Consider the following 23,363-nt stretch of genomic DNA (forward strand, 5'->3'; position numbering starts at 1 on the left):
TGTTTCAAGTACCTTGTTTTCGTGGTGTAATATGCGACACGTGGTTTATGGTAGCAGGTATTGTTCTAGTATCTTTAATCACAAGCGTAGTTTCAAACCAATATGTGATATAGTAAGTGTGTCAAGTGGTTTTTTCTGTACTGGTGTAAAATCGATTTGAATTCTTTGTGATGAAAAGCTTAGAATAACATGGACACATGTACACGTGTGATAGCAGTTAATTTGGCACTCGCTCATTGGTCAATATTTTAGTATATAAAACAAGTGTTGGATTTAAATCGCTCTCTTGGAAATTCTCTCTTCTCTTCTCTTCTCTGACTCGTACGAATTGAATTCTTTTCTGAGTTATTCTATTTTGAATAAGTAATTGCTAACAAATTGGGAATTGGAATCATGGTGTAAATATCCTAATTCGGACAAGTTATTCGGACAATATAGCAAATTTGAACTTATGAAGTTGGTGTTGATTTAAGAAGCAATATAGAGATAGTAAACGCAACGGAGTCAAAGACAATCATAGGAGTCAGACAATAAAACGGAAAGACTGGGTTTGGCTTAGGCCATCCCAAAACCATTACCACACCACCCAATTCCCATAATATGTAGCCTAGATCCACATACAAAAATGAATTTTTTTTTTATCTTTTAAACTAGAGCTAATCAGCAATTTTAACCGACATTTTTGGATTCAACGTCCAAAAATGCATACCAATCAACTGTTTTCTTATCGGAGGCAAACTACTTTTTAAAAATTGTTGTAAGCGGTAGTTAAGGTGAGGGGGACGACTGTGGAAATGGTGATTCGGGTCGCGTGAGATCAACAAAGGTAACTGTGGGCGATACGGCAGCTAGAGTATAGGAAGTAGTATGGTCAACGTGAAAGTCAGGAGAAGATACAGGAAACACCGACATACTGAAGTTTCGTTGCCAGCAACGGTAATGACGACAAATTCTGTGGAGAAACTAGAGGGGGGGAAGGTTGTTCAAGCAAACTGCATCTCTTAATGAGGTAAGTTGAAACAGCAAAAATCATAAACGCTAATAATGAGCAAGAAATAAAGCGGGTAGATTAAAAAAACGATATAAGCACAAAGACAAAGCTATGCAGCCAAGGGAAAGGAAATGAACACGCAACTATACAAGCAAGAGAGAAGAAAGAAATTTACCAAAGGCGACGAAGTACAAAGGAAAACAGCAAGAAATGGTACAGGCACAAGAAATTAAAAGGTACATAAAAAGTGATACAAATAATGAAAATAAAGTTGTGTGGGTTTCTGTGAAATCATCACAAAAAGGGGAAGCGGGTGGCGCGTCATCGGAAGGTCCAGAAAGAGACGGTTGATCACGAGAACTTCGACGCAAAGGATGTTCAACTGGTTGTTCAACTGGTGCTCGATGTTGGTGTCACCAAGCGCGAATACGAGAGACAAGGTATCTGGTACAGTATACTGCAAATGGTGGGGAGATGATCAGATAAACCCGATGGTGTGGAAGAGTGCCCACATCATTGCAAGGAGTTGCAAGATGAATATGAAGAGACTTTGGTTTATGTAAACTTACGAGGGCGTCTTTACTTAATTAACTTGTTGAATTTATCTAACTCTATTTTTGCGTGCAGTTAGAATACTCTAACCTTTTGTCAGCCGAAGGGTTTTAATATTACAACAGAAATAGTTTACGAGAAAAGGTTTTTATTATATGTGCTGTAGACATTCTCAATATCACAAATAACCAAGAACATAAGTAATACTACTGTACTGCATATAAGAGTTGCAGTCACTACATGGCTAGTTCAGGTAGGTAGTCTGTTGATTTCGCTGATTCACGCAGTTAACGCTTTCTATCTTGATGATTCACTCGACTATCTCCGTCTTTGCTCGCTTGTAGAAGCGCAAGCTTATAAAACGTGAAAGCGATGGGAGTGAAAATGTTCGACAAGAAAAACGCAGCATTCCATAACAGGTGCAGCGAGGAAAACAATGTGTTGGCAATGTGAAATATATGTAGCTAAAGCTAACAAATTGAGATAAAGATAAATAATAATCGGTGTTAAAGTTAAGAAGCGGGCTAAACATATATAGTTAAAGTTGACACATCGAGACATAGATAAATATAATTAATCAGTGTTAAAGTAAAGAAACGGGCATTTACAATAAAGACTTCTAATCAGCACAGATGCTGGAAAACATCCTGGAACCGTACTAAAGTGTTCACACAAAGTTATTCAGAGCAAGTTTCCAAAGATCAATGGACAGTTGAAGTGTTTGCCAAAAAACAAATTCGTAAACTTCAATCAATAACTAGAAAACACTTTTGCAAGAAATGATGTAATGGTATTAAAATACAAGTTTATTGTTTCAATTAGCATCATTTGTAGACATACAGCAGTAGGCTAATGCAACACAAAACCATGAAAACGAACAAACCGAAGGCAAGTGAGTCTGTGACCCAACATTTGGATCAGAAATAAAAATTTGCCGCCAAGAAAATAAGTGACTGTTTAATTTAAAGCGTAGCTTGACTTCATTTGATATGAATCAGTATTATTTTAATAAGTCGATCGCACATCATTCAAAGATTTTTTTGGATATTTATAGGCCTATAACTATATAGCTTTTTTATGTTAAACACACATACGCCGTTCTAATCTTTTTTCTGATGTTAACTTTTTCAAAGTCCAAATTATCGGTTAATTATGTATGGTTAAAACAAACGAAGCTGTACGTATGTCTTATAATCAATTGCACCTATACCGTGGTTAACATAAGCACTTGTTTGTATTTTTCGATCGTTTTTATTTGTTCTATGTAAAAATAGCTTGCGAACTAAAAATGGTTGAACGACTCTGCTATAAAGTTTCTTAATTTCTAGAAAAGATGCCTGAAAGCTACAGTTTCTAGTAAAGTTTTGTTTTCATGAAAGAGTGTTTGTAGTGAATGTGCCTCGCTGTACCTCTCCGGAAATGCTTTGTTTGAGTTTTAGCGAATGACTCAAAACAAATTGCAAAACCTTCTGAACTGCAGCAAAAAATCTCTTCGTGCAGACTTCGTCCGCAATATCACTGCAAAGCTTTGTTGCTTGCAGTGTCCGTTTTGACTTTGCTAGGCGTGTGTAGGATGAAGTAATTATTCTTGCTTGACGTTCGGTGTAACATTCGTGTTTGTTTAGATATAGGCGAATAACAATAAAGTTAACTGAAAAATTTTATGCAAAACCAGACAATTTCGCACATTTTGCGTTTAAAACTACAGCAACAAAAAAGCAGAACGTGCAAGTGATAAACGATAAAAGCTTTTAATTTCAAGTTGACCTGACTTAGGCTACAAGAGTTTCTTATAGTTTTCCACAAAGAGGCATCTACTTCTTGTAGTGTTTTACAAAATTGAGTGTATTTATATTTTCAAGTAACGTTGTATGCGTCAACGTCTTCGAGACAACCAGTTTTAACACGTGATATAGTGCCTTTACTGCACTTAACAGCAAAAAAATTGGTCATAAGGTTGCAGTCTTGAAGAAGAACTATGATGACCGAACGAAGTATTTCGAGTGAATACAACGTATGTCATTTGTACATGACAACATTACAATTATCAGCAAGTTAAAAAACATTTAGCACTGGCACAGAGGTGTTAGCAACTGTTTAGCGTTTGTATACACGTGGCGTATGTCACATACACCAGCAATATCGGAGAAGGTACCTGCACAGTTGTCGGTTCTATTGATCAAATACCATTTTCTTGCGTTATATTTAAAACTAGGTCTATATCAACCGTGGAAATACTAAAAGGACTGCAGCAAGATGGTGGGTATTCGGAGTCCCTTGTTGCTGCCACGTAAGCCAAACTTGTTAATTCAGAATAAATGATTTTACAAAACCAATCACATTTTTTAGAAAAAAACTTCAGTTTGATTTTCTTACAAGGTAAACCAGTTGAAGCAACGAAAGTATTAGCATTATTTCGCTTAGGGATCGGTAATGTTATAAAGCCAGGGTTTGCAAAAGGATGCATTAGAAGGACAGAGATAGTTTTGGTTTCAATGCAAAAGTTTGAATAGTTATATAGTGGAGCCACTTTATTAATCTTCAATTAAGCCTTTTGTGGTCAACTATATGGTTACGTAAAAACTTGGGTAAATTAGTCAATGTTCTATTCATACCGTAAAAGTTTAATCTTCATTAAACAATGGTGATTATATAACTTAAAGCTAATCTAATTTAATTTCTATCCCAAAGAGAAAAATTGTGTTAAGCACGGTGTTTGTTACTGCACAAACTTTTGATTAAACTTTTTTCTAACGTAACTGCTACCATATCGAAATATCGAAGACTAATAGTGCTATATCTTTAATTAGTGTATAGGAAAAATAATGGCTCAACTAAAGAACAAGGTGGATAAACAAAGGATATAGGTCTCCACAGTTGAGCCATTCGAGTGACCTGTTTTTATACGCCTCGAATCTGAAACAACTCAGTTTTAGCGTTTGGGAATAAATCGGTAATGAAATTAAACACGCAAACGAATGTCGTTTTTAGCCATACCATTTGACAATTTCTAAAATGTTAACGCAAACCGTTACGTGTGGAGAGACAAAAACTTTTGATCAACTACATGTTGGCATCCTCTCTTATATGATTTCAACAGATAACAAAATTCTCAGAAGCCGAAAAGTTAAGTCCAGTTGAGTTCGGGTAAGTAAGCATATGGATCGAGGAATACCTAAAAGTTTTTTTATCGTGCATTGATTTGGATCACATCCATACTGAAACAAGGAGTAAACGCTAGTGAATTGAACGGTCAGAAAATTAATGAAAATGGTGGCTCCTCCAATGCAAATTTGTCTTTTTTGCCCATAACATAGCCAGTCCATGAAAGTTTCCCTCGAATATATCACGCTTAATAACGACATGTTTCCGGTCTATAATACATTACCATTGCGTAGCTTGTACTGCGTGTGCAATGTGCATGCATGTTCGCGTATTAAACTACGTCATAGTTAACTTTGCTATTTAAAACGGTAAATGTTTTTCTCCAAAGATCAGTTCAGATAGCGGGAGCAGATACTGTTGTATTACAAAATCTTAACCTGTATTTAAGCCCTTAAACAGCAGTAAAATGACATCTGAAATAGGCGATCAGCAGCAGCTTATTGACCTAGAAACGTTGAAGCCGACACCAACGTTTACTCAAAAAGATGATGAAATCGGTCTTGAAGTTAAACTTGGCTATGACAACTCTAATGAGGGATTAATCAATGAGCCGAGAAACCCTGCTGAAGAAAAAATTTTGAACTGTGTTGAAACAAACAATAGTCTAAAAGGATTACCGATGCTAACTTTGCTTCAGAAGGCTTTGCAATATCGTGAACAGTTTCCAGAAAAATGGAACGCGCAACAAAAGCTACGCGATAAGAGAATCAAGGAATCTCTTGGTATTTTTGAAACAGATCCTTTTCTGGAATCTTATTACAAAAAGTTGGATGAAGTCAAAAAAGAAAGCGAGAAACTGAAAAAGTTACGCCAATTGGAGGTATAAGCTAATTTATCTGTGCGGGTTATATTTCTTGTTGGCATACCATAAAAGATGTCTGAAAATCTGGCTTGGGTTATACAATTGACTAATTATGAGTTTTCTAATTACCAAAAATGCCTTTGGTGCAAATGACCCAAAGTTAGTATGAATAAACTCAACAAAATTCAGGCATGATGTTGATATATTAATTTTATTTTAAGCCGTCTAAACTTGTTCTTCAAATGGAATACAATTTACAACGCAAAATTTCTTCAAAGAACTATGAAACATATGAAAGGTAATTTCCCTGTTGAAAATAATTGCAAAGATGCATTTTAGCTGGTTTGCTAGGTATTCTGTCCGAAACAACATGTTTATGAACATTTCGATTGTCCTCAGCATTTCGGCCACCGGCGTGAGTGTTTATGATAAAGACGATGGCCTTTTTGATATTTTCAAAAGCCACAAACAGGAACAGAGAGGAAATGTTCCCGAACTTCTCATCACTGTGACGAAAGGAAAATATCTTTTAAATCACTTGGAAAAAGGCCAGGAGAAGTTTGAGAAGGCGAAGATAAAATGCCTTGTCCATCCTCATAGCGATAAAGTACTACCTAAACTACGTAGCTCCTACAGTTACGTCAACACAAAAGGAACGAGCAGGTATAGGTCACACAACGTGTAATTTGACTATGTTTCACATGCTGGTGATTGATGGTTGACCACAAGAAATCGGATTAGCCGATAGCCCTGACGTGATATCTTTTAACACGATGAGAATTAATCATACTTTGTCTTTGTTTGTATAATGTATATATTATACCGGTAGCATGTTACAGTCTAGTCATAAGCTATTGGTCATAAAAGACTCGCAAATTACGAATACGTGGGAGATTTCCGCACAGCGTAAATAGGTCTATATATTGCATAATGACATAAATAGCTCACGTTATAATTTCAAATTTGTTACTCGTATTATTATCATTAAACGTTTTTGTACAACACAGTTAGTGTGCAAAGAGTAAAGTCATGAAAATGAAAAGTATAGGCTTAATTTTAATAAGAACAAATTTTACAATTTAGGCTGAAGTAGCATTGACATTGATCCATTGATCCATTGATCCTTTATTTATAGGTGGAATCACGTCTTTGTACTGAAAGGTTTTACGGCAAATGAACTTGCTCATAAACATGTCACCTTGCAACTGTTTGGATACGCCAGCGAGCAGAAAACATTTATTGGAGAGGCATTCCTATGTGGGTCAAAAGGTAGAGATCATACTACCTATATAGCTAATGTAGGCTAGATTGTACATACCATGCAATCAGTGGTGGTCAACGTAACCACTTAATTTACCAAGCAGAGATATTGTTACTCCCGAAAAAATCTGCTCCTCCAGAAGTAGAAGTATTTCTGTTTAAAACTATTCATGTAAGAAGTAGAAAGTAGAACATTTCAAACTACTCAAGTGTTAAAATTATGAGGTTGTGAAAGCACAAGTTATGAAGAGCTTGTTAAAAGCAATACAATTGCAGGGAAATAGCCTATACATAATTGTGCCTTTATGAAGATAAATAGTTTCAGACATATTTTTCCTTCGTCAGAGCATTGTTACATGAAACACGTGAAAGTCAATGTGTAGATTTTATTTAAACGCTTTGAGCAGATATGATTGTAAATGAAAATTACTGCAAACTATTTTTGAACTAAAAAACTGACTACTTTCTACTTCAGCAATTGGTAAACCTACTCAAGTACGTTATTTTGGCCTAAAACTACTAAAGTAAAAGTACCCATGAATAAAACTATTTAAGTAAGTAGTCAAAGTAGCAGGAATCTACTTTAGCAAAACTACTTCGTTACTGACCACTACTGCATATAATACAGTAGATGTTCACAGCAGGCCAAAAGCTATGTACGGCACTCGTAGACTTAAAAAAGGCTTCGTATATGAACGAAACCAATATTTTAGTGTAATATGGATTGGTTTTAGGTCTGCCTTCTTATTTTGCAGTAAAAGAAGTTATGCCGGATGAAGCGAAACATAGTCGTCAACCCAGCGCCGAGGAAATGGAAAGTTTTTCTTTGGCGCTGCAAAAGCCAGGAAAAACGGTTACCAGCACAGCAGACTTACTTCGCGAAGGAAAGGACCACAAACACATCGCCAATTTGATGGGTCTTGATCGTCAAAAGTTCAACAGAAAAACAATTATAGCTGGAAAAAGATCCCCGAGACATGGCTTTCCAAAATGAAAGAAATTGTATTTGTAATTCAAACATCACCTTTGGACTGTAAACTGTTCTTTTACTTTTCAAAACGGAATCTACAGTATTTTGACTACATACCGTGTATATACGCATTACACACAAGCCTTAGTTGTTGTTATACGAAGCTCTAGTTTATAAAGGCTACAATAACGTAGACTGCTATATTGAGTATTGCTAGAATGTAAAATACATTTTGTCCTGACTATTCTTGAGTTTTATTCCATTGATTAGTTTATCTTTTTAAATACAGTATTCTATTCCGTATTGATGTAGGCCACTTCTGGAAGTTGTGAAAAATATCTTTGCTTTTGAGAAGGAATAACTTAATAATTATAATCATCAATGTGTCTTTCTAATCGTAACATCACAGGCGCAATGCTTTTCACCTGATTTTATTGTATCATTGGTCAAATTACGCGCTATATTAAGTAAGTTATATTATTCGTTACAGGCCATTTAAATTATTTCGTTGACCCTTTTTCATATTAGCGTAATTTATAACAAAAATATTTGTTTTTATAGCTAAAACTCTATTCTTTGCTATTAGTTTTACCATAACGTTACTCGAGTCAAGCCAAGTCAAATGTAGTGAAAATCGCCAACAGTCAAACTGTTTTCAAACAAGTTTCAGAAAACGCAACTAAGAAAACCACTAAGGGGTCATATTCCTTTAGAAAGACAATTTTAGGCGGGCAACGCTGTGTTTATGACGATATCGCTCCCAAAGTGTGATATTAAAAAAGGTAAGAAATATTCCGGTCCAATGCGCATGTGCCATCACGTGGGCTGGTTTGTTATGATTTTGGCGAAAGCTGGTTGCAGGTCCAGGCAAAAGTTTAAATTTGGTGGGGGTTGTTTTAGAAATTTTAGTACAAGGATTCTGTCGAAGCTAATTATGTAGGCAGTTCTAACTCACAGAAGATCTCGTTGCAAGCCAAAATTCAAGGTGGTTCATGACGTGGTTTTGCGATAATAGCTTATAAGTTACGTTTAATGTCCTTTGCATTGAGAAGCCTATCTCTCAAAATTGGGTCACGACTAATGTTTTGCAGATATACGGCGTAAGTTTAAAAAAATAGCAACTAGGTAGGACACTTTACTGTATTTGTAGAAGGTTGGCTAAGTAACTCAAAAGCAAATGAGTCACAGCGGCTCAAGAGCCATACTGGGGCCATTTGAGCCAAACTGTGGTCCACGGATTGGACATAGCGGTCAGCTGTTATCTAGCCACAATGGGCTAGCGCAGGTATAGTCTTATCTTCGAACAGAGGAAGTCTTTGCACGATTTAAACTAGTCGATGATTTGTCATCGCTCGAGCCCCAGTTACCGAGCTAGCCTGTGTGCGAGTTCCGACTGTCAGACATATTTCTCGTTTTTTCTGTAGCGTATTGCCCGAACTTATACTCTCCACCAGGTCCACCGATCAAGAGCAAGTGTCGTTAACAACCTGCCCACGGACATAAGCCGCATTTTTTGCGAGGCCAACGCTCAAACTCCTCAGCTACTGAGCTGACCACTCATTGTTCCTGTAGGGCAGGGCCGTATTTAGACTACGAGAGGCCCTAGGCTATTCCATTTGTGAGGCCCCTTATTTTATTTTTGAAGTCAGATTCGACTGTGCGTGCAAAGCAACCAATGTTCCTAAAAAAAACAAGACACTATTTGCATGTTCTTAATTTTGGAATGTCTTTGGTACAAAATGGTATACCAAAGGTTTCAAAGTGCCCAAAAGACGAACCCCTGCCCTAAAAATACGACGTAAGGTTCTCTAAAGCAATTAGCCTAAAGCGGCATCAATCTCAAACTTCGAAATTGAATTTCGAGGCCCCTGGACTTTGAGGCCCTAGGCTTCAGCCTGCGTAGCCTATTGGTAAATCTGGCACTGGCTCAGTGACTTAATTCTACCCCGCCTCCAATTAAGAGTCTTAAGCGAAAAAATTTACCTATGTAGAATCATGCCACACAATTTTACATTGCTAATGGAGATTTAAATTTGGCAACAAAGCGGTTCGGTTTCTCAAACCGGTTCAGTTCACCCAAATTCTAATTACAGAACTATTAAGTTATAATCTTGTGTAAGTGGGTGCAAGATACCGTATTTAGCCTTCGGGTTATGGTAAAAATGTTCTACTCTTGTTAATTTCTGGTTGATAGGGTCTGCTTGTCTGCCCACTATGTTAGTAGCAATTCTATGCGGCCTGACTATCAGAATCTGACCTGGGTGACCTCAAATGTAATATTACGAAGGTGCGTTCTTCCCAGTGAACACAGGGTCAAGCCTGTATTGGACATCAGAACATTCTGACAATAAAAACAAGTTTTGTTTATTAGCGGTCCCATTAGCACAGAATTATTAGCATTCGACGAACCCAAAAACCAACAAGAGAAAAAGTGGATATACGCTACTACGTATTCGCAATTCATTCTAGTAAATCGTTACAAGTTTCATTGTGGTAACTATTTTCATCTGCATGTAGCACTCTGCATAAGACGTGGAACGTCGCGTTCTGGTGACATCATAATTAGTCGCAAAATGGTCTTGAGTTTAAGTGGTCTGACGCCAATATCCCCATAACCGTTACGTGATGTAATTATGAGGTTCAAAAGGTTTGACTTTGCAAGCATTGGTTAGAGATACAATAGTACTAAAATAGGATAAACTATGGGCGCTAATACTGTGTACCATAATACTGTGAAAGGTTTAGGAAAAAGTAGGCCTAGTTTATTGACTTGCTCAGTAACAAGAATATACTTTTCTTTCACCAAACGTAACAGCTAGAAATAGTTATTTATACAAACACCGAGCAGTGGCTACTGGCTACACAGCCCGGCAGTGTTCTGTTATTCTGTACCACTGTGGTAAAGCAATGTAAAGACCTGAAAATTTGGTTGTAGGTTGATGTAATGAATAAAAATGAGATCAGCGAGATAGGTTTCGTTTCTGAAATAATTGTGGATGGGAGGGTGAGACTTGCTTGAGAGGGGCTTGATGACATTTCTAAAAGTATAGGCCTTCCAGGATTTCCGCTACACAATCATGCGTTGAAGAGCACTGTGTAGATTTTATGAATTTATGATAGCCTAACTATAGGTTAAAACGTTGTGATGTCACTTTTTTACGATCAGTTACCGCTTTATCCATTTTTTGGTTTATTTTGAAAAAGAAACTCAAACTAATCATTCAATCAAAATAAAAAAATGGTACCGTTTGAAGTTGAAACCGCAAAGCATTTCTTTAAACACCGAAGTTAAAATGTTTACTAAGTATGAAATTCCTGAAAGTCATTTTTCTTTGACAAATTACCTTTTTATGATTCAAGACAGGAAACAAGGAATATTTTTAACCCATCTTGACTATAGTCTACAACCTGTCTGCCTGTGTATCAGCCATTGATGGAAACACGACATTCATCAACAGGCATTCCGAACTTTTTTATCTTCACCCCAGTTTATAATAAACCAAGAATTTCAGCTGCTTGTTTGAACACCAATTTATGATAAATAAACAAAGAACTGAGGTTTCAGTGCACACCATCACACCAAAATTTGCGTCTAGGTTAAGCATGCACGATTTCTTGTCAGAAACTGCCATACTTTTTAGTCGGGAGTATTAGTTCCATCATTATAGTATTAATCATAAGGTTAAAGTTTTTGTTTAAAACAATGCTATATACCTGTAATGCCAGAGTCTTTGTGGTAGGCTGTGCAACAACAGGTTGTTGTAGAAATTATAAGACTTTGACTTACTTAAAATTTATTTCAAACTGTGACTGTCAGACTGTAAAAAATGACAACAAACAAATTTGGAGATAAGCTGGAAGAGCTTAATCTTAGTCATGAGGAAATTGACAGACTCACAAAATGCATGAAGGTAAGGATTCCTAACATATATAGCGTGTGACCTATCTTCAGTTAAGAAGCAAATCGCATACAGTTTTGATGCATGTATGTCATCCATGTGCAATAATACCATATAAGTATATGCATATAAGTTGCAGATTGTTTTTAACCTTCAAAGGTTCTTCCCAATGGTGACAATGATAACCACATATGCTATGTTTGATAACAGCTGTCTGTCGGGTTTATTTCGAATCGTTTTTTTTTTCTAGCTTTGAAGAGAAGTGAAGGTGTTAACTGATAATCGGTAAGAAAAAAATTTACCGGTTAAGTTAAGGGCCAGGGAAGTGTGACAGTCTCAAATTTAATAAATTTTGGCATTAGTTTAAAACATATCCAAGCCAAGTTTTGTTCGATTTAAAGATGATTTAAGAAATTTTGCTCCATTTGTATTTTTACTAGTCCCGCAGATGAAATGAGTTTTGACGTTAACAATGTTTATGATTGCTGGATGATGGATTTAATCAGGTTTTAGATCAATAACGTGTCATGTGAAAAGTTGCGCACAGTGCATACTTACATTTGTTCTCATCAATACAGCAGGCACTAATTTCCTTTGTCTTGCTAACAAGCAACATTACTGATTTTTGCGCAGGTGATAAGATTGGAGAAATACCAGTTATGGTAGTTGAAATACACAGCATGTTTTTTCAACAGGTACCAAGGCACCCAGCTTTCAACTTGGGTACTCCAAATTTAGCTGAATGGATGCACATTGGGCACCTGGTTTTTGATATGACTATAGTTTCTGTGATCAAGTTATAAATCGGTTGATTCATTTATTGGCACATGAGTCACATTGGCACATGAAGGCTGTCTGGACATAGCCAAGTTGAAAATCATGTCCCACACTTGAAAGATAACACATTGCTGCACCTTTACAGGAAATGTTGGCCCGTAAGAACCTGATAATTGATCAAGAATGAAACAAAGAGAGAGACAATGAAGGCCTTGAGTTACTTTTTCGAAAATGGAGTCTAGGCCTAGGCCTACTACGTAGTACTGTATACTATTTTATGTCAGCTAACGCCTAACCATATTCCAAAGTAATGATAGTCTTGGGTTAGTGTATTGTAAATGAATAAAAAAATGTTATGAGCTTGCTAATAGGAATTTAGAATTTAAATTAGAAGAGTCAGAGGTACAAAATCATAGAATTTATTAAAAATTTGTTCATCGATTTTGAGATGTCACACAAAGAGTTAATTGTTGTTAACCGTATTTATGCACATTGTTTATAGTCCAACAGTTTCACAAAGTTGAGCATCCAATGTTTTCCAGGGACACCCAGTTTTTAAGAATTTAATTGCCAGTGGGCATCTACTTAATAAAGCTAAGCTGAACATGATATTCGTGCTAGGAATGGTGCAATATTTCTTAAGGCACAAACATAGTGAGCTGTGAGCATCATTTATTACAGCTTCCTCGTATATACGAGCATATTATATGCATACCCAAACTTCATGTTCCATGGTTCACTACCGTCACTTGCTTTTTGCATTGCATCATACCTACCGTATGATAAACATTTAAGGTGCAGAGTTTGTCATGTGTTTAAGTTGCCTAATTCATCAGTTTTATTTTCATTAACAAAGCTATAACTTATATATAAGTCCATAGTACATAACAGTATTTACCATTTTTGTAATAAGGATGAGAAGTTTCGAGACTTGCTCAAGGAATACGCAGAGGAAATCTCTGATCCGGAAAATAGAAAACGTTATGAAGAAGAGATAGCAATGCTGGAGAAAGACAGAGGAATGGATGTCAAATTTATCAACCCAAAACCAGGACATGTTTTAAAAACAAGCATAAATGGTAATTGTTATATTTAAATGCATGTTAAACCCTCTTCAAAATCCAAAATCCTATATATGCTTAAAACAGGTGTGGGCTTGTAAGCAAACCTAAATTCTACCCTAAAACTTTTTACTTGTCTTCAGGCCATAGTATATTATGGTATACAACTAGTACATTAGGTTAATAGTGCATCATCAGCACAAACATCAAGATAAGTTATTAAGATACATTCAAATTGAATATGGGCAGAAACATAGGAATGCTTTGGTGGACTTCAGATTTTTTTAAATGCATATGCGGGCTATTTATGTTGACGGTTTGTAACTTGCGAATATTGATAAAATTTTCGTAACTGCGGTGTTTGCATCTCCTCCAAGGAGGGTAGGGCCCAGTTGTGTTGTTAACTTAGTGACACAAAGGTTTCCCTTTTGGTTGATTTCTCAGGCATATTTCAATACGATCACTTTGTTAGTAATAATCCTTCTGCCATTTATCTTCTTTGACTTCTAATTTTGCATGATTGTATCAGTGGCAGTGCTAATGCTAAAGAATTATCTGTTAATGCCACATTTAATTTGTTGTTTTTGTTATATGTTTATTACAACAATGAAAATCCGTTATTAGAATTAAATACTTCATGATAATTCTTCAATATATGCGATTACTATTACATAGAACCTTTAACCAGTAAAAAATTTGTTGCGAAAAGTGAAAGGGCCTTGAGATATGATATTCCATGCATACGGTAAAACATAGTTTTGAGTTAAAAATTTGGAAGAGAGCCCTAATAAATGATTTTGCCTTGTAGGCTGGCATATATATGGTAGGTAAAGTTGTATTCACATTATAGATGGAAATCAGTGGTATATCAGTATGTTTGACCGATTTACATAGGCAAAGTTTTCTTCTGCATCTTGTTTCTTAGAGTTTAACAGTAATATTAATGAAATGAAAAGTGAAAGATTGAAAATATGAAATAGATAAATATAATACTGGTATAAACAGCAATGAATGTAAACAATAACTACTTGGCTGGATAGTAATGTTGCTACCACTAAATTTGAACTGCTATGATCAGGAAATCAAAAATGTTTTATAAACATCTGTACAAATGAGAACCTGGGTCAGCCAAGAAGTCGTCCCTCAATGCAGGGGAATACTCGTGGCATGCAGTGGTCCATCCCCCACAGTGTGTCCCAAGCCAGGGAAGATGTTGATAAGGTGACTTTAGTGCTTTAAGTAATAGTGCATATTTTTCGTACTGTGATGGTGTATATACAGGGCTTCCTTGATTATCGGTATCTCAATTAACCGGTTGCCCAATGAAGTGGCTTTATGAGTCAGCAATCCAGTAAAACAAACAAGCAAAACAATTTTGAGCAACGTTAAACGTTCCACATTTATTATTGTTTTTTTGACTTAACTTTAAGAATCAATTATCCTTTTCTTGCTGATCCGCTCAAATGTATAAAAACATTTCCCCAACTAGACCGGATAATGAACGGAAGCTTTGTACAGTTTGATATTCAACTAAGGTGATTGCCTTTAATCTGCCTAAATGTCAATGTGTTTGTCAGAGCTGCAATGTGTGCAGCTACATATTTTGGAGTACTGCAGCATTTTACCGGTTAATTATTGTCAAAATAAATTCTCAGTTTTGATTGTTAGCTTTTCTGCTCTATCTTAAACCCCCATACTTTGTTAACCAAAATGGACTAACAACGTTTTATGTATTGTGTCGCTCTGTAGTTGTAACATTTTTTATTATTAGGCTGGAACAAAGTGTATGGTGTATGATGTAGTCTTCCACCCCGACACGTACTACCTGTTGAAAAAGAACGCTCGATTTAAAAAAATGATTCACGACACAGCACTTGATGCTGTGGAAAGGCAGTTTGGTGTTGAATTGGACAAAGTCAATATTAGAACACCAAAGATGACTTTTAAAGGTATACGAGTGCCAATTACAGTCCTATTTTACTCAACATACCGCTTTTTGCAGTAAGCTATACAAAATAAGGAGAAAAATAGGTGATTAATTCTTTAGTGCAAATCTGTTTTACTACTAACTGTTTATTGTAAAACTGCTCATCATAAGACTTAGATGCATTTTAGCTCTTGTATAACTTTTGTATTAACTATTTGCTTTTTCTGCTGAAGGTCTTCCTATGTCATCAGTAATTCGAACTCCACATGCTAATGGTCCTCCAGATCCCAAAGACTCACCATCTCTGGAGGATGTTGATGTTAGGTTGAGGCCTCCCCATCCAGAAGAATCCAAAGGTCATCTAGTTTGTATCATAAAGTCCACATTTTCAGTTTTACTTCTAATGCAGGATAAATTCAGCAAATAATGATATTTTTGCAAAGGGATGGGAAAGCAGTCTGGGGCTACATGTTATTGAACTAGAGGGCATGGTCTCACTCACTGGAGCTCAAATCTCCCCTGCAAACCAATTTTTGTCCTGTTTCTGAATTGCATTATATTAGAGTTATGTAATATTATTAACTTTCAATATTTCAACTGTTGACAACCACGCTGCATACGCTGTTCTTCCAACTATTGTCCTGCATAGCATCTCTGTTATATCCCATGAATCAAATATCCCTGCTATGTTGCGCTGTGATGATGCTGCAGTTTCTCCTGTTAAAAATCGTTCTGTTACATGTGAACATTCAGTTTTTGGAATGGTTTTTTCTTTACAACCCCGTTGTTTCATCCGTATTTTAGAAAATATTTCTTTTATTTGAAGCAGGTTGCTATTACCCATTATTGCAAAAAAATATGTGATATGTTTTTATTATTATACTTTTCAACCTTCGTTAAAGTAGGTTAGCCTAGTTTATTTTCTGTGCATGAGAACAATTACAACGTCTTATAATGCATAGGTCTTGGGCATCAGCTCATCCTTACAATATTACCTTCTCAAAAATAACACAGCTTTTATAAAAATTTTCAATACCATATGAAAACCTGGTTAAACATGCATCTATGAAAAGCTCACTACCCAATACATACAAATCTTAGTCATCATGCCTAAGGCAAGGGTTCACATGGTGCTTGTGTGCCGTGGTGTCACAATTGCATTGTTGCATAGTTGCATATGAATGTCACCACAACAAGGACAAAGTTTGCTGATTACTGTATGTTTGGTGGATAGATAGTTAGAAGTTATCATTATCATGTTTTGCATTAAATTTGTTATATCTAGACAATGTGACTTTATATATAATGAAGTGTTGTTTGCATAATAATGAGTTGTCCTGTCTCTTATACATGGTCATGCTTATTTACTAACAAGTCAGGCATGGTAAATCGCTATCTTGCTCAATGTAGGAAATAGCTGATGTAGACAAAAAAATTATTCATATTCTGAAGGGATACAAAAGTATTTGTATATTTGTAGTATTTTTATGACCAATGAAACAATGCTGTGATTTAAGTCAAAAGTTTTTCTCTAAAACAGAACAAATCACTCTTTGTGAAAACTAAGCTTAAATCACACTATTACTGCAAACTCTAATCTTTAAGTTATGCATTATTTAATGCAAGTGAAAATAAAGTGAAAATAGTTTTCATGCATAAAGCAGAGTAGAAAAAATCGTATTTACAAAAGAATACTAAAATTTGAATTTTTGATGAAGTTTTTTTCAATATATTCAGTTGCTATTGAAAATGAAACACAAGAAATATTGCCATCTAAAATGTCTTTTTCAGAGCACCTAAAGCAAATTCCGTAATACAAATACGTATTTCAATTAGAGTTTTAATGACTGAATTTTTGAAGTTTTGCAACAATATCATGGGATTAACCATTAATACGTTTGTAAATTCAGGGCAAAATGGTGCAACAAATGGGACAACAAGTAAACCAAAACCTACCGTAAAAGCCCAACCTTTCCCTAATCTCAAAGAAGAAGTAAAGAAAGCAAAGCAGATGCGAGAAAGGGCTCGAAATGGCGAGCCGCTCTACAAGGATAGTGAACTGGAATGGGGTTATATTGAACCAGAGTATAGCATCATGCATAGAGGACACTTTGATATTCAGGTACTATCCTAATAAAATTCATCAATTTACTACAGTAGGCATTGCACTATGTGATAAAGATTAATGGTGATATAATGTTAGTAGTGGAAATATTTTGGTATGAAAACCAATCCAAATCTAATAAGGTATTATTTGGACACTAGCCACTGGAAATGAGTTATTCACTTTCTCAGCGTTGTTGAGAACAGTGTAGACTGTAGAGCAGGGATGTCCAACCTGCGGCCCGCCTGAGATTTTTGTGCGGCCCGTTAGTCATTTTCACTCCAAAAGTATGTATTTCATGTACCCATTTTTCTTGAAATTTAGTAGGTTTTGCGGCCCATTCAATTATTTCAAGTGTCAATGCGGCCCACCATAATAAAAGGTTGGACATCCCTGCTGTAGAGCAATTGTTCTTATACAGTGGTAAATTTTGCATGTGGAATTAATCTTGTCATAAGTAAACTCTATCATACCATTAAATATATATCACTGGGGCAATTTTTTTCGAATTAAGTAGATCACTGATTTGGACCAAAAGCCTTTTATTTCTCAACAAAATGTGAGAAACACACTGAAATTAACATTCTTGTCCAACTGTTCGACATATTTGTTGAAAAAGTGCAGAATTGTTTCCAACTTGCAAAAACTTTTTATATACAGACAATTTTATTTAAAAAAAAGTTGAGTTGAGTAAAATCAGATGAAAAGGTTAAGTATCATTGCTGAAGAGTCTATTTACTAACCATAGTGCATAATGTAAATTCTGCATTCCATATTTATTTTCATTTACTGGCTTGCTTTAGTTTCTTTTGTTAGAAGCAGGCAAACCCACCATTTTGGCTGGATTTGCCAAACTTTTTCTGCAACTTTTTGCCTTTATGTTGTTTTCTAGAATTATCGGCTCGCGCCAGATATGGTATACGATACCTGGCCTAAAGAACTGGTGATCAACATTGATCTTCCATTGTTAAGTGCAGCTAACTGTGTGAATCTGGAAATATTTGAAAGGAGGCTTCATCTTGATTCTGTGAAGCCGGCAAAGTATAAGCTGGATTTTGAATTGCCATATCCAGTGGCTGAAAACAAAGGTAAGTATGAGTGAAATAACAATATGGTTGCCAAAATGACATATTATTGAGTCGAATTTAGCAGTAGAAGTTATGGGTTGGAAGTTTAATACAACACTCTAATGAAGTGTTTGCTTCTAAAAGGTTTCGCCAAGTTTGATAAGAGTCGGCATCGTCTCACTGTTACTCTCGAAGTTCTTCCTGCTCCGCCACCTCCCAAACTTCTTCCATTTACTTCACCTCCCCTTGTTGAAGATATCTCATCATCATCAGATGACAAGGAAAATAAACCAACTGGTAAGCATTTGAAGTTATTTTTCTTTCGAAACATTTTAAAATAGCTATTTCAAGTAACGTTTGATTTCTTGTTTAATGAACGGAGAATCAATAGTTCTGGAAACAGAATACGAAAAACCACGAAAGTGTCTGAATAGAACATCGAGTTGTAAAGTTGGAATTGAAGAATCGGTGTCTGTTATAGAATTTAATGAAGCTACTGAAGCCACGGCAGAAACTCTAATTACAGAAAGGTGAGAACATTTTATTGGCAATGAATGATATCTATGCATTGTATAGGTTCCGGAAGATCTTGAACAAATATTTGTGTGTCAGAAATTTTGATAATTTTAGTTCCTGTAGCTCTATCATATGACTGAAGTTATTTGATATGAAAATACTTTTAGGTTTTACTGTTGTTGTTACAGTTTTTCAGATAATTTTACATGGTGCACAAGTAATACTTCTAACACTTATAGTTTATATAATATACATTTGTGCATTTATTGTGTAAATACTGAACTATGTAAACAATTTTTTCCGATTTTGTTACCTTAATTTGTACGTATTATGTACATCTAACCTGTACATTTTCGATTAGCACACCTACAGCAAAAACTAAAACATCGAAAAAAGATAAAAGTAAATCTTTGGAAGGCTCTCCCCAGCCTAGATTTGTTGAAGAAGGCAGAAGACATTACCAGCAAGGAAAGAATTGGAGAGATGATGATGATTTGGAAGGTTTGGGTTGCGCTAAGCAAGCTATAATCACAATGTGATGTGCTTGTGTTGTAATACTAACTTCATGGCCTTAGTAAATGTCACAGGCAATTATATTTATAGCCATTCATGTTTTTTTGCAATCTGGTGAAAAAGGAAACTTGAATAATATTTAGTAGGGCTTATAGTATATTATTGTAAAGGGTTTTTGTTTTTCTTTTTGACAGTTTTGAAAACAAAATTATAACGATTTTTGCAGATGATAATCCAAATACTGAAAGCACCAAAATATTTCCTCTGACCAAAAATTCAGCCTTCCTCATAGACATGGTAATGAAATACGACGGCTTGATACGGAGATGCCCGCAGTATGCATTTCAACAGGATGAACATTTTGTTAGCTTTATTATTGAAGTTCCTCATATCTTTGAGGAAAGCTTATGGTAAGTGTTAAACTCTCGCAGTTATCGATCATTTTTTAATGTTTACTGTGCTTTTTATATTTTGGTAGGCTGCTGACTTGTTATCGCATTTAATGTTTCAAAAAATCGTTCAGGGTATCTTGTTTGAAGTTATGTCGTTTTGTAACGTTTTGTTCTTGTTATGTCTGACTCTATGTTATAAATGTGAAAGTTTTAATTTATTGAAAATTTTATTGAATTTGTTTGATTGGCATATTATGTGCATATTATTTTAACTGTACAAGGATCAATTAAATATGGTGAAAACATGTCGAAAACAGAGCATTAGCTTGGATATGTATTCATTGAAGTATGAAATAGTTATCACGCTTAATGCAAATGTTCTGTTGATTTTGGCTTGCAGTATTTGATTTAACTTTTGTTGCATGCCTGTCTTCTACAGTAACTGTGAGTCTTATTTCTTTTCAAGGTATGCAATATATGATAACATGCTGCAGTTCTGTTGTTTATCGGAATGTCTTGATGATGACATGGTTAACTCCGTATTTCAACTGTGGATTGAATTTGATCAAGGATGCCGCATTGATCCGCAGAGATCACGCGTTGATGTGTCTGGAAATAATGCTGTGTTCTGTCTTCGGAAAATCCAGTCACACAATGAATGGCATGTCATTAAAGCTGGTTTTGATAAAGATAATCTGGATGTAAGAACTCTAAGCAACTGTGAAAAACGGATTAGTTTACTGTACAATGTACACAGACAATACAAGACTATTATTATGATTTAACCTTTACTTAAAGCAGTGGTTTTCAAGTTTTTTGTAAAGGTACGGTAAAATCAGTATCCATGGATGTTTAAAAGAACTTTACGAACCCCCATGGGTCCACAGGCTACCGGTAACAACTGACATCAACTCATTTTAGAAACTTGTTATCTTTTATGCAGGTCAGACGATTTTCTACCGCTCGCAACGTTTGTGAGCTTTACACCTTGGTATATAAGCATGCCATAGGCGTAAAAACAAGTCCTTTGGCTGTGTGCAAAGTGGTGCGCGAAGAAAAGAATCTGCTTATCCTGGAACTTGAGGTAGACTTTCTCCCAGTGTTGAATGCACGAAAATAAATATCATACTCATAGCAAGCGTTTGCTGTCCTGGAAGCTGTTTAAATTTTGTGCTAAACTAAGAGTGATTGCCAAACGTGGAAAAGCACTATCTTGCAAATGTATCAACTAATGATATTCTTTGGACAAAAGAAATCCTTTCTGTTTAATCTAGCCTTCCACCAAAATATGTGAAATTAATTACGGTAAGGCATTTTCCCAAACAACAACAAAAACACTCGAAATCAAACTCACCTCCGCCGACACAGGCTCATGAATTAGCAGCTTATACGACACCAGATAACTCTTTGCTTTGCTAAATTTCGAACTCGTATGTTGAATAGGCCAAAAAGAGTGACGTACAAGTCATGGAAGCATCCAAACCAGATGAAAATCAGGCAAATAGACTGAGCCCTGACACTGATGCGAAACTTATTGGAAATCCTGAGAGCGATGCTAGTGGAATTAAAGTTTTGGAAAAGAATTGCGAAAATGGTTCGGTCGTCTTCATATTTTTTCGATTATGTTTTCTCAAATTTTAAAGTCATATTGTCTTAATTCATAGTTATTGATTTGACTGTGTTCTGGTAAAGGAAAATTGCACAACGCAGAAAGTTGTGCTTTTACGGTAATATTTTTTGGTACATATACAAGATATTTCCAATTTCTTGCCGTTATTTTTTCATTACCTTTTTAGATGAAGTTTCAAGTGAAGAGAAAACAAAGGCGACCAACAACGCTGAACGTGATTCTCTGAAACGTGTCTCCTTCGCCGAGGATGTAAAGAAAAACGCTGAAAGGAAAGAAGAGGATCAGTCAACCAATCAGAATCAAGACAGCGACGATGAGGAGCCAATTGACGACAAATCGAGAGAATTGCAGAAAAAGGCGAAAGAAGCTCTGAAGAATCCAGCGGCAGGTTTGCTCACAATTGGTAGTGGTGAAAATGCAGACGACAAGGAAGTGATTGTTGATCATGCGACAAAATCTGCTGTACAACTCTCCGCTGATTCGCTAATTTACGAACTTGATGATGACGTTTGAGGTAAACATTTTACAGTTCCATGTACCGTTTTTCGATACCGTTAAGAAATTGTTGTAACACTGATATTTTATTGGCTTAAACAAAGCCAGTACTAATTTAGTGTCAAGATTGGCATAACAATTTGCATTAACATTTTTTTGTCACAGCATGCGCTTACGGTTATGCACTTGTATATTATACAGTATAAGAGAATAAATTCTGCTATTGAATTATTATATACTGACACTGAGTGATACAACATATCTTTTACAGATGAAATTTATCATGGAAATTTACTACAAATGCGGTAAGGTGCATTATCCATCTTACAAAGCCAATGTCTCGTTTTGAAATTTTTCATTTCAAAAATCCATTTGGAACGTTTAATAATCCGAACATTTTTACTTTGTTCCCGTGCGGTGTTATATTGCGTTTGTTGCAGCAAAGCACATTTTATTGTTGTTTAAAACCCTATAATTTTGCATTGTTATGTATTGTTTTATTTTAGAAAGTCACTGTGTGCCTAGTTACTTTACATTACAATTCCAAGACTTTAAAAAATATTACTTTTATGCATTATTTTGGTCAATAGTTGAATGGCCTTCATTACCACAGTCCAAGTTAACGTTTTGTTGCAAACATCTAGCTAGATTTTTACTATCACATATAGCAGTGGTTCTCAACCAGGGTTTGTGAAGCAGTTTTTAGGGGTCTACGGAGGCATAGCGTCCTGTAGGTTGCGCAATTGCCAGCTGATAATTATTTGTACAGTGAAATAATTATGATTATCACGCAATTGCATTCCATGGCAAGGCAAGCATACAAGATATTTTTTATGTATGACGTCATAATCTTTATCGATCATGCCAAAATTACCACGGAATTTGCGACGTATTTTTTGACGGTACAATAATTTCCTTACTACGGTGTACGTATCTACTAAAAGTTTTAGAAATTGTGTCAGTGGTTTCTTCCTTTGTTTTTTCATAATCTGACAACCGCTTGTGGATCTGGAAACTATTTTTGCTTGCATTTGGAAACAGCAGGTGTCCGAATATGCTTTGGTGTTACCAAAATAGGTCCGACAAGACAAAAAGGTTTAGAACCACTTCTTCTAATTGTTTATTTACACATTTCATTAAATAACAAAAAGGAACAGGTCTCACCGAGATTTGAACTCGGATCGCAGGATTCAAAGTCCTGAATGCTAACCATTACACCATGAGACCGACGAGACAACCTAT

At 35.7% G+C, this 23,363-nt stretch overlaps 2 protein-coding genes and 1 non-coding gene across 3 annotated transcripts; 2 read left to right on the forward strand and 1 right to left on the reverse strand.

Moving 5' to 3' along the window:
• The first annotated feature begins 4,935 nt into the window (after positions 1 to 4,935).
• Positions 4,936 to 7,867, forward strand: LOC143463307 (uncharacterized). Its single transcript, XM_076961768.1, has 5 exons — positions 4,936 to 5,528; positions 5,732 to 5,808; positions 5,910 to 6,173; positions 6,646 to 6,779; positions 7,526 to 7,867. Exons 1-5 carry the CDS (start codon positions 5,115 to 5,117, stop codon positions 7,762 to 7,764), a joined length of 1,128 nt encoding a protein of 375 aa, XP_076817883.1. The 5' UTR covers positions 4,936 to 5,114; the 3' UTR covers positions 7,765 to 7,867.
• Positions 7,868 to 11,470: 3,603 nt separating this feature from the next.
• On the forward strand, positions 11,471 to 22,682 carry LOC143462733 (protein kintoun-like). The gene is made up of 16 exons (XM_076960988.1): positions 11,471 to 11,651; positions 13,330 to 13,495; positions 14,556 to 14,698; positions 15,249 to 15,426; positions 15,638 to 15,760; positions 17,315 to 17,526; positions 18,401 to 18,596; positions 18,720 to 18,872; positions 18,949 to 19,105; positions 19,453 to 19,592; positions 19,831 to 20,014; positions 20,463 to 20,697; positions 20,940 to 21,080; positions 21,440 to 21,590; positions 21,793 to 22,140; positions 22,393 to 22,682. Exons 1-15 carry the CDS (start codon positions 11,568 to 11,570, stop codon positions 22,137 to 22,139), a joined length of 2,610 nt encoding a protein of 869 aa, XP_076817103.1. The 5' UTR covers positions 11,471 to 11,567; the 3' UTR covers position 22,140; positions 22,393 to 22,682.
• A 594-nt stretch (positions 22,683 to 23,276) lies between these two features.
• Trnaq-uug (transfer RNA glutamine (anticodon UUG)) lies at positions 23,277 to 23,348 on the reverse strand. The gene has a single exon. It is a non-coding gene; the product is annotated as a tRNA-Gln (tRNA).
• Between the last annotated feature and the right edge of the window lie 15 nt (positions 23,349 to 23,363).

Source organism: Clavelina lepadiformis, chromosome 6 (assembly GCF_947623445.1).
Source record: "Clavelina lepadiformis chromosome 6, kaClaLepa1.1, whole genome shotgun sequence".
Taxonomy (NCBI): domain Eukaryota; kingdom Metazoa; phylum Chordata; class Ascidiacea; order Aplousobranchia; family Clavelinidae; genus Clavelina; species Clavelina lepadiformis.

What these genes read in the sequence shown, in the direction of transcription:
- LOC143462733 (XM_076960988.1), top strand. Translation starts at nt 11,568, where the DNA reads ATGACAACAAACAAATTTGGAGATAAGCTGGAAGAGCTTAATCTTAGT. An exon ending in GAAACTCTAATTACAGAAAG is followed by an intron (nt 19,106 to 19,452) that starts GTGAGAACATTT and finishes ATTTTCGATTAG; the next exon opens with CACACCTACAGCAAAAACTA. An exon ending in AGATGATGATGATTTGGAAG is followed by an intron (nt 19,593 to 19,830) that starts GTTTGGGTTGCG and finishes CGATTTTTGCAG; the next exon opens with ATGATAATCCAAATACTGAA.
- LOC143463307 (XM_076961768.1), top strand. Translation starts at nt 5,115, where the DNA reads ATGACATCTGAAATAGGCGATCAGCAGCAGCTTATTGACCTAGAAACG. An exon ending in AAAAGTTACGCCAATTGGAG is followed by an intron (nt 5,529 to 5,731) that starts GTATAAGCTAAT and finishes TTTTATTTTAAG; the next exon opens with CCGTCTAAACTTGTTCTTCA. An exon ending in ATTCCTATGTGGGTCAAAAG is followed by an intron (nt 6,780 to 7,525) that starts GTAGAGATCATA and finishes CTTATTTTGCAG; the next exon opens with TAAAAGAAGTTATGCCGGAT.